The sequence below is a fragment of the Poecilia reticulata genome, linkage group LG12 (genome assembly GCF_000633615.1).
Source record: "Poecilia reticulata strain Guanapo linkage group LG12, Guppy_female_1.0+MT, whole genome shotgun sequence".
Lineage (NCBI taxonomy): Eukaryota > Metazoa > Chordata > Actinopteri > Cyprinodontiformes > Poeciliidae > Poecilia > Poecilia reticulata.
The window spans coordinates 14,306,029-14,317,096 of NC_024342.1; the positions used below are offsets into that span (position 1 = coordinate 14,306,029).

The 11,068-nt window shown below is 37.7% G+C and overlaps 1 protein-coding gene across 2 annotated transcripts in view; it reads left to right on the forward strand.

The window, feature by feature from the left end:
* The window catches only part of dbh (dopamine beta-hydroxylase (dopamine beta-monooxygenase)), a 16,869-nt gene extending 5,808 nt beyond the window's left edge, over positions 1 to 11,061 (forward strand). The window contains exons 2-12 of one of the 2 annotated variants that reach the window (XM_008423997.2): positions 1,948 to 2,094; positions 2,202 to 2,459; positions 2,564 to 2,740; positions 4,615 to 4,717; positions 5,639 to 5,805; positions 5,918 to 6,061; positions 7,637 to 7,675; positions 8,025 to 8,084; positions 8,193 to 8,320; positions 9,269 to 9,428; positions 10,519 to 11,061. In XM_008423997.2, coding sequence (XP_008422219.1) covers positions 1,948 to 2,094; positions 2,202 to 2,459; positions 2,564 to 2,740; positions 4,615 to 4,717; positions 5,639 to 5,805; positions 5,918 to 6,061; positions 7,637 to 7,675; positions 8,025 to 8,084; positions 8,193 to 8,320; positions 9,269 to 9,428; positions 10,519 to 10,611 — 1,476 coding nt within the window. In that variant the 3' untranslated portion in view covers positions 10,612 to 11,061. The remainder of the gene's footprint in view (positions 1 to 1,947; positions 2,095 to 2,201; positions 2,460 to 2,563; positions 2,741 to 4,614; positions 4,718 to 5,638; positions 5,806 to 5,917; positions 6,062 to 7,636; positions 7,676 to 8,024; positions 8,085 to 8,192; positions 8,321 to 9,268; positions 9,429 to 10,518) is intronic. The other variant, XM_008423998.2, reaches the window with a different exon arrangement.
* The last annotated feature ends 7 nt before the right edge of the window (positions 11,062 to 11,068 follow it).

Consider the following 11,068-nt stretch of genomic DNA (forward strand, 5'->3'; position numbering starts at 1 on the left):
AGCTGTTGCCTTGCAGCAAGAAGTTCTGGGTTTGAATCCCAGCCCAATGTCTTTCTGCATGGAGTTTGCATGTTCTCCCTGTGCATGGTGGGTTCTCTCCAGGTACGCCGGTTTCCTCCCACAGTCCAAAAACATGACTGTCAGGTTGATTGGTCTCTCTAAATTCTCACTAGATGTGTGTGTGTGTGTGTGTGCATGGTTGTGTGTCCTGTGTGTCTCTGTGTTGCCCTGCGACAGACTGGCGACCCGTCCATGGTGACCCTGCCTCTCGCCCGTAACGTTAGCTGGAGATAGGCACCTCCTGACCCCACTAAGGGACAAGGGTGTACAGAAAATGGATGGATGAACAAAGACAGCAGCAACAGTAAATGATTTTATGACATGATACTATCAATGGAATCCTACAGTGAGTAATGTCTTAAGGTTCATATCTTAAGGAGATATATCGAGCCCAGCCACCTGATATATCTCACTTTTTTTCTCTGCAAACTTCTAACTCACACTGGATAAGATGTACTAGGGCCCACATGCTTTGTTACATTTGTACAAAATGCACACTTTCTAAACTGATGTCTTCAAAATCTTTGGAGTTCGTGTGGGACAGTTACATAACAGTAACAGTGAGGAGATGAAAATGAGAGATCTTAGGTGTTATTTTGGACAGGTAGGAATGTGAGAAACTCAGACGAGGCTACAAAGCCTTCTGGCAGAGAAGAACAACATCTTGTTTGCCAGGTTGGGGAAGGTTCCACAACACCAAATGCCACTCTTTTTTTTCTAACTAGATCTTTTTATGAATTATATCATAATTCTCCACCAAATGACTGACTACAACTGCTGCACATTTGTCACAGTTATTATCCAGTAACAAATTTTGAGTTTCTTTTTTATTTATTGGGATTACAGAACTTGTATCTGTGTGTTAATAACCTACTATTACTTACTTTTGCCCTTTCTTGAAATATCAAACAGAAACATGTAGCTGTCTTAATTGTCAAAGTGATTTTAATCATTTCTTTTTCACTTCAAAATGTTTTTTTGTTTTTCAAACTTACTAACAAACTACGTAGCTCATCTGTTCATCAGTTCATTTGCGGTGGCGGAGGATTTACAGTGCTTTAAGAAAATATTCCAACCCTATTATTTTCTTTCACATTTTTTCATGTTACAGCTGCAATCTTCAACATATTTTATTGATACTTCAAATGGCCAACGTGAAGTAATGCTTAACTATAGAGGTTATGGAAAAACTATGCCTGGTTTTGAATGTTGTTTTACAAAAAAAATCTAAGATTTTCTTCCAGTAATACTCTGTATTTAGCTGCATACATCTTCCCAAGACCTCTGGACAGTTTCCCTTTTCCTGCTGAAGAACAGCATTAAGCAGCATAATACTGCCACCGCCATGTTTCTCCAGTGGCAGGATGTCCTATGGTGTTAGATTTGCACCATTTGAGTTTTGCATGTAACCCAAAAAGTTCAGTTTTTGGTAACATTTTACCAGAGCACTGACTTCAACATTTTTTAGCAAACTGAACTAAGGACTTCTTAGGGATTTCTTTCTGCAATGGCGTTCTTCTTGCTACAGAGACTGGATTTGTGAAAGTCCTGAAAAATAATTGCCACAGCAACAGATTCTCTTTGTTCTCAGATGTTCTCGAGCAGAAATCTCAGGCCTTCACCGGACAGCTGTATTTACTCTGATTAAAATACACACAGTTGGACTTCATTTACTAATTAGCTGATTTCTAAAGACAGTTGGTTGCACTGGATTTAACTTACTGCAGGTGCGGCAAAGTATAAGAGGATGAATACAAATCCAAACTACATTGAACATGTATTGTATATATTTCCCTTTTCCTTCCTTTAAATGATGCTGTTTCAAAATACTGTAATTAAAGATTGAGGTGTTCAGGTGGTCCTGTTTCACCTCATTGTCTCCTACAGGACGCATGGAGCGACAGCAAAGGCCACGTGTCACTGGATAGCCATCAAGACTACGAACTGATTGAAGCTAAACAGAAAGCTGATGGATTTTACTTGCTCTTCAAAAGACCTTTTAGTACCTGTGATCCCAGAGACTACGTCATAGAGGTAAGAAAAGACATTATCATTGAGTTGTTCTTTTATTTCCTGTGTGTGTGTGAGCGTCTGTGTGCATCAGCCTCCCGCATTTGAACCTTTCTCCTCTGACTCATCAGGAAGGAACCGTACACGTCATCTACGGCTTGCTGGATCAACCACTTGCCTCTCTTGGAGATCTGAACCTGTCCAGAATCCACATGGGGGTACAGAGAGTGTTGATGCTTCGCCCTGACATGCCATCACCCACTCTGCCTCCAGAGGTGAAGACAATGGATGTTCTTGCTCCAAATGTCATCATACCAAACCAAGAAACTACCTACTGGTGCTTCATCCAGAAGTTGCCTGATGATATGCCCAAGAACCACATTGTCATGGTATAAGGATATTTCAAATACTTCGCATTTGGTCTTTTTATCAATACTTGAATGAATACATATTTTTAAAAAAAAAAAGTTTACTTTTCTACTATTTCCTCCAGTATGAGTCTGTGATAACTCCAGGTAACGAAGCCATCGTGCATCACATTGAAGTGTTTGAGTGTGCACCAGATGTGCGGGAGGTACCACAGTACAGCGGCTCCTGTGACGACAAGATGAAACCCAAAAAGCTCAACTTTTGCCGCCATGTGCTGGCTGCGTGGGCAATGGGGGCCGAGGTATGATGGGAAGTCATTTCCACAATAACATCCATGACAAATAATCCAAGAGTCCATACTCAAATGTCAATTAAAGGATGTGACAATTAGGTTAAATGTCATCAGTTAATAAAAAATGATTTAAATATGCAAACACCAAATATATAGAGCAGTATAACTGTAAATAGTCCCCTGGTTTAATGTAAATACGTCGCATCTAATTGAAACAGAGCATTGGGACGAACTTGGCTAAGTCCAGACCCTGCACCTATTTTAAGAGACAAACAAAAGCTCCCACGCGAGTAATATTAAAGCCTGGAGCTGTAGGCTTTAATATTCTGTAAAAATGTTCCCACACACATCACTTCTATTAAGAGACAGTCTGTATGTGGGAAGCACACAAATATTTATAAACTTGCATACATGAAAGGAGAAAAATACACCCACAAAAAACAGCAAATGAAAACCCTTCATGAATGCATTTAAATGAGACGTTTTAGAGGCGATAAAAAAAAAATCATAATGCCTCCTTAAAATTAGATTCATGCTTTTTCAACTAGTTTTGAGCCACTGGCAATCCCTTTATTGCAAAAATAGCAGACTATAACTTACAGAACCGCATGTTACATTAGAATAATTAGCTGGGAAGAATAATGTCATTCTTTTTTCTGTGTCCCAATAGCTTTTATCTCGCAGGTTTTGTTGATATCTGTTGTGGGATTAGTCAGTAATTACAATGGCTGTGGTGAAAAAATATGGAGATAATTCCTGAGTTTCATGTGTCAGATCAGATGCTCTAGCCAGAGTAAACTTTGTCTTGTACAACTTGAATAAACAAAATGTTTATTTACAACCTTCTCAATAATCCGTGAATTTCAATTATTTAGTTTTGTTGATGAGCTCCGAGTCTTTCAGGTTTAAAGGCCTCTTTGGCGTCACCCTAATTTTCAGCTTCCTCCACAGAAACTCTATAAGATTGAAACTCCAAAATATTAATATGACTTCCTGTCAGAGGAAACATGTTGCTCAGATTAAATATTGGCCTTAAAACCAATAATCTACAGTATGGGGAAAAAAAAAATTGGGATTAACTGCAGATTTTGTCCAAATGACAAACTTTCGACTCCACAGAAGTAGAGTACAAGGCCATAGGGTAACAAAGCAGCGGCTGAGTAAGTAAAGCAGCCCGCTCTCCACATAAAGCAAAGAGGACAGGGAACAGCGAGGCTGTCACCATATTTCTCTGTACCGCTTCCCACTGTATCGCAAGCAAGCCTGGCCCCTCTCCGATTGGATTATCTGCCAGCTAAACAAAAACAAGCAGGATGCCTTCTGTGAGCTGTGAAGACAAGATTAGGTTGGAAATATTCAGGCCTCTTTCATCACCTTCTATAGTGTTGTTTTATCCTCCTAGGCAGTGCACTGAAAGAAGAGGGTATTGAAGCCTTGTAAAGCAGCTGAAAAAAAAGAGGGAGAAATAAATTATGGAGAACCGTCCTTTTGAAACAGTGGAGGAGCAAGTTTAAAATGTTTTTTTTTTTTTTTTTTGTAGAAAAATACACTTTACACAGCCAGCATAGGATTTCAAATTGTTTGATAGGTTCAAAAAACACAAGTAAAAGTTATCTGATGTGCAACTTTTCCTTGCAAGGGAGCAAATCCTAATATTTCTATTACCTTTCAGATACTAGAGACAAATTTATTCATGTAAAACATTTAAAAAGTATTTTATTTTTAAGGGAAAAGCTTGATTACTATAAAACATGAGTGTAATTCTAACACAGTTGTCAAATGAAGTGTAAATTGTAAGTAGTCCAGTTAGCCACTGCGCTACACAAACTCCTGCTGTGGTTTTTCTCATGAATCTTATATCTCATGTGTGCCTGTGCTTGCAGGCTTTTTACTATCCCCCTGATGCAGGCCTGGCCATAGGTGGACCTGGTTCTTCAAGGTTTCTTCGTCTGGAAGTCCATTACCACAACCCTCTCCTTATATCTGGTACACACATCAATACTTAACTGAACTGGATGTACTGCCAATGGCAGACATATTCTTTTAAGAAAAAAAAAACAGAGCTTTTTTTTCTATTACACTGAGCTTTAGCCTCTTCTAATTAGATCAGCTGATTTTGACTTTTGCAAATATGTATCTGGATGTGAAATATCTGTGTATTTCACATTAATATTCTCATGGTCCTTCTTTGATATGAATCATTTGAAACATGTTTCTGCTTTTATGAAAAATCTAGAGGTTTTAATCAGAAGAGGTGTGGGTAAATGTAATATTACAGGTTGTAGGTGCACCAATGAGAATCTGTTTTCTGTTAGGTTCTGGTTCATCATCAAGAGTCATGGCATGAGACGACATATGAGATGTGTACACAGCTTCTCTGTGCTGTCATTAATTCAAAACACCTTGCTCTGATGCTGAAAATAGTTAACTTTGAATCTTCTTCCATCACAAACTGACTTTCTGACCACCATGTCAGGGCTGGTCAAGTGGAACAGGCGATTCCAGGGCATCTCAATTAAAAGTTAAAAATGTTAACTTACTGTAAGATCACACTTTTTTTTTACTTTTCTTATTTTTGTTTAAAAAATAAATAAATAAAAAAATAAAAGAGTTAGAATTTCCTCTATTATCCAAACCATAAGTGCTTCCAAACACATCTCAGGACAAGACCAGGGTGAAAGTGTCTAAGTGTCAATTTGAAATAAAAAATATTTCAGTCTATTTGACACTTTCAGTCGATGATCACTGACAATTTAAATAGCAAAAGGCTGCTACAGAAAAAAAAAATCTTCATTTTTACATCTTTCAAAGACTGGGAAGATGCGCAAATACTCTACCTGTGGAATATTTTTCAAGTATCACAGTTACCGTACATGAAACATTAATGAGTCTGTATTTTTAATGCAGGCAGGCATGATTCATCTGGGATACGACTGCATTACACTCACAACCTGAGGCGGTACGATGCAGGGATCATGGAGCTGGGCCTCGTTTACACTCCTGTCATGGCGATCCCTCCAAAGCAGCATATCTTCTATCTTACTGGGTATTGCACATCTAAGTGCACCCGGACTGTACGTACATAAAAGCTTCATCACTTAGTGGTTCAAAAGCTGAGAAACTCAGCTTTGAGATTTGTTGGTAATCTAAAAACTCTTTTTATTTGTCTGCCGGTTGTCTCTCTAGGCTTTGCCTCCAGGAGGTATCTATGTGTTTGCCTCCCAGCTGCACACCCACCTGGCTGGCCGTGGGGTCAGAACAGTTTTGGTGAGGGGAGGGAAAGAGCTGGACGTGGTACAGGAAGACCAACACTTCAGTACAGAGTACCAGGTGAGAGAAAGGCCATCTCTAACCATGTCAATGCCATAATGATACACCTTTGCAAATTTTTTTCTAATACAAAAAGATTGGAAAATTAATTTTAAAAAAAATCATACTTTAAATGATTTCAGAAATGCTTAAAAAATTTCAAGAGGAAAATCAAACTCTTTTTCCCTATGTGAAAATGTTTTATCTTCTTTCGTAAATATGATAATCCTTAATTTACAAATAAACAGTAAAAAGTTTATCAGAAGTTAAGAAGTGTCCACGTTCCAAACAGAAAGTGTTATGTGGGCAAACGAGGTGCCACATCACAGCTTTTCTCCATTATTATTCTAATGAGAAAAGCTTAAAGATTCATTCATCATGTTGTCATTTAACCATTTTATCTTCCACAAAACTGAAACAAAACAAGAGTGCAGTCTATTACTCATTTTCTAATAAACTCTTGCTATGATGACTTGGTTAATAAAAAAAACAACAATATAAATAAATTTAAGAAATAATATTAATACCATATATATTTTACTATACCAGCATTGAAAAGCATTGAAAAGCAGTTATTCGTGGAAGTTACAAACTGCTACTGTGCTAACTTCCTGCAGCAGGTGGCTGTGCTAGAGTGCTAATGTGACTGTGCACAAAAATTTGCTTTAGAGGAAAGGGCTGCTATTTCGAAATCCCTGATTCAGAATAACAATAATAATAAAATGCTTCTTTTCTTGAACAGAGCCACTAATTTATCAGCCAACAGCTTGAGGTAGTTTGAAAATGCTGCCAAACTTCCTGCCGGATCTACCGTAGCTGTGCTACAAGGCAAATGACATCTTGATTATAAACATAAATACCAGTAAGACACATAAAAGACACATTAAAATTTCTGTCCGACTAGAGTGTTAGCTAGCATTTCCACATTTTTACTTTTTGTGGTGGGTTTAGTGTGGCTTGTTTTTCATTTCTTCATCCACCAAAAGGGGGAGCTACAGCCTACAGCTACAGTCACAACAGCCTCCCACTTCCGGTATGAATGACAATATAACTCATGTCATGGTTTAAGGCCTCATCAGGCACAACACACTGGAATTTCAAAGATGCAACGACCTTATCTGTCAGGTCTAAACTGAGAAACAGAGGCATTAATATGTTGAGTTACAGCCCAGACGCATGCTTTTTGCATGCTACATACTGTATGTATGCTCGTCACCTGTTAGGTGATAAAATCTCAGTATGGTCTAATGTGAGACTCATCTAAATGGTGTTAATTCAGAACCTGAGGCCTTGTTAGACATATGAGGGCCTTTGTTACAACGTTCTCCGCCAAGCTAATACATTTTCTAGAATTTGTCAGCATAAAAAGTCCTGGGGAGGGAAACGGCTGCTATTCCTCCTCTCTGTAATTAAAGTGTTTGTACAGAATGATGCAAAAATACTATACTATGTATGGTTAACTCTGAAGAACAATAAACGCATCCTGTTTTAATTAATTGTCAATCATACCTAAACTGATTTTTAATGTGAAGCACAATTGATATTTGACTCATGAATCCTTTTGTTCGGCTGAATTTGCTCTCTTCTTACATGTAGACAATCCGAGTTCTGAAGAAAATGATAAATATTTTACCAGTAAGTATAACGTTTTGTAGATTTTTGAATAAAAAAATGTGTGTATCCATTTCATATGTGAAAAACTATCTCAACTGCTTTCTTTTTTTTAACTTCATTTTTAAGAATAGCAATTTACAACTCAGCTGGTTCAAGTTTACTCACATTTCCTTCCCGTTTGCTTGCACAGCAGTGCATTAGATAATCTGTGTGAAGCATTTAAATTGAATGTAAATAGAAGGAGGCTGTAAAATCTGAGATGTGATGGGGAAATTCCCAGAAGACTGACCAAACGCCTTTGATCCACAAAACACATTTCTTTCAAACTGGCTGCTGATACTGCTTGTGTAATTATTGTTCTGTCCTGCAGGGCGACGTCCTCATTACAAAGTGTACTTACAACACCGAGGACAGGAGCAAGCCTACAGTGGTGAGAAGTTTCAGTCTTTAAAAGAAAGCTGGTTTTAACACTGCATCCCTTAGTTCCCCCTCTGATGTCCCTCACACTCATTATTTTGTTCTGCTCTTTTCTCCACAGGGAGGTTTTGGCATCATGGAGGAAATGTGCGTCAATTATATTCATTACTACCCTCGGACTCAACTGGAGCTCTGCAAGAGCCACGTTGACCCAGGGTACCTGCAGAAATATTTTAGCTTCATTAACAGGTACTGCAGAAAGACTCTTTAAATCGTTACGAATTTCTTAAACCCGTCTGTCTTACATGCCAATTTCAGTTGGAAATATTCAAATCAATCAGGAATTATATATTTGGTTTTTTACAATGCTGTAACGCTGGTATGTTTAGAAAACTCCTTTTATTTCTAGAGGAAAAACAAAACTAATATATTTTATGCAAAATGCATTCCAATGAATATTGTTCTCATGCGTATGAAACTCAGACTATTTGCACAGCTCTGCTGTTTTTAATGAGAAACATAAAAATACTACAATAATTTTGACAAAATACATTTCAAGGAGTGCTTAATTATTAATATTAAAAGCATTGAAATGGGTCAATGATTAGCAGTAACAATGAAATCGAGGAGACCCGAAACAATTTCAGCTTTCTTAAATCTCAGCTTTCTAAAATCTACTGTAAAATATTTTTCCACTTTAAGTCAATATTTTACAATGATTCACTCCTTCTACAAACATATTAAATATTAATTATATTTTTGGAATTTTATACCTTTAAAAGGTCAGGAGGTGCATTTTTCCATTGTTTGGATCTGGAAAAAAAAACAAAAAAAAAAAAACAATCTAAAATGCATCACACACACAACACACAATCAAAAGCAAGGGCAAAAAAAAAAATTAAGTGTGGAAGTTTGCAGTAGTTCTTGTTAAGATTGGATAAAACATGGACTTTGTTGGTTTGATAGCTAATCTGAGCTGTTTTCATTCAATCCTGCCTGAATGGAAGGAAAATTAAACCATGATGGCACAAAATGTCCCTGAGATCTGTGAAGAATTAGAGAAACAAATGGGGATTTTATCCCCCTTCAAACCCGACACACTGCTATCCTCTAAAAGCAAAGATAAGTGTTTTAAAATACCTCGTCTCCTTCTTTTGTGGACTTTTTCCCCCATCTCTCCCCACTCTTCCTATCAAGGTTCCATGGAAATGACCAGTGTGTGTGTGGTGATGTTGGTGTGACAGATCAGTATGCTCAGCTGCACTGGGACGATTTTGCCGGAGAAGTGCTGGACTCTCTTTATAACACGGCTCCCATCTCCATGCACTGCAATCAGTCCACTGCACGCCTCTTTCCTGTGAGTCCCTCACACATCAAATACACACATATTTACAAGCTACAATGGACTGGCGAGCTACCAATTTAACCAAATCAATGTGGATATCATTTCTGCAGAAGAGTCAGACTCAGTCAGAAATAAACCCACACAAACATCCAAGATGTTGGGATGAGAGTGAGTAAATTGATTGCAAATGGTACCGACGACCTTAATCAAGATTTCTGGACAGAAATGCTCCTTCCTCAGAATACTAGAGTTAGGAATTCAGGCTTTTAAAAACAAGACTCAAATTTAAAACCAGTTTATTTAAATCATTTTCTTAATGTCACTTTACAGCTTAGTGACATGGAACTAAGACAGCTTTATCAAAATATGTGGTTAGAAGAGAAATGTTATGGATGGGAATATGTCAGGGAAAATATAACAACTAAAACACCATGCCTCGTGGAAAATCTACTAATGCAGGACCTTATCACGCCAGCGTTTATACTTGCAGTCATTCTCATTGTTCCTCAGTGATTTCTTTTACAATATGTTTGTTCTTGCTTGCAAAACTTTGTAAGTCGATGCAGCAAGTACAGGCTAGAGTTATTCTAACAAACAACTGGAGGCTGAATGGCTCGGCCTCAGAGCGTTGCACACAACAACGTGCTGCCTCAGCACGGCGGCATGAATCCTCACAGATGTTTCACTTACAACGTTTCAGATCATCAAGCAAACTTTAAATTTAGACAAAGATAACAATTGTCAAACTAAAAGCGACTAGAGTAAAATGTCTCAAACGTATGAATAAGTGCTTGATTCATATAACCTGGAAAAGAAACTGTGACGTAACAGTAGACGTAGTTTCACGTTAACTGGTTTCGCCTAAATTCCATTTCCTAAATTGCATTGTTCTTTTGGAGACATTTACACATTTATTGTACGTGGCAAATTATGTTTACTATAAATTTTTGTGCTTAAATGTGATCAAGACTGCAGAGTTGTGTGTATTATATAAAGAAGCCGAACAAAAATCCAAAGACGACATATGGAGTATCTGGACATTTGTTGAAAAGAAACAGGAGAAAATGCCTTTAAATAAAACTATGATTAATTTTTCACCCAGGGTGAATGGGAAAAACAGCCCCTGCCTGAAGTCACCTCCATCCTGCCAAAACATCGCTACCCCTGTGAAGGAGGTGCAGAGTCGTACAGCTGAGCCGGCGCCGCTCCGGTCTGAGCAGAAACATCTGGAGTAGTTTGAGGACAGGAAGCGACCAGCGGACCAACAGGAGATTAAAGAGGATTATTAAATGTGACTTAGTTTGAACTGAGTTTTATCTCTACATTAGCTGATAAATAGCATCCACTGCTTACTGTAATTATATGCCTGTGCAGACACCCACCTGCTGTGTTTATTATTAGTGCATACTAATTAAGCTAATCGCAGTGCTGTTCATGTGTTACATCTAATGAAAAATGACAGTGAGATATTTTACATCACAAGTCTGTAAAAATAAAAATAAAAACATAAAAGCTATCCAAAAATTCATAGAAAAAGTTTGTTCCATTTCTCACGATTCTGTTAAATTACAACTAAAGCGTTGCATTTGTCATATAGTTTAATGTAATGCAGTTAAATAAATAAATATTCTATGTTACAGTAAAATGTTGGA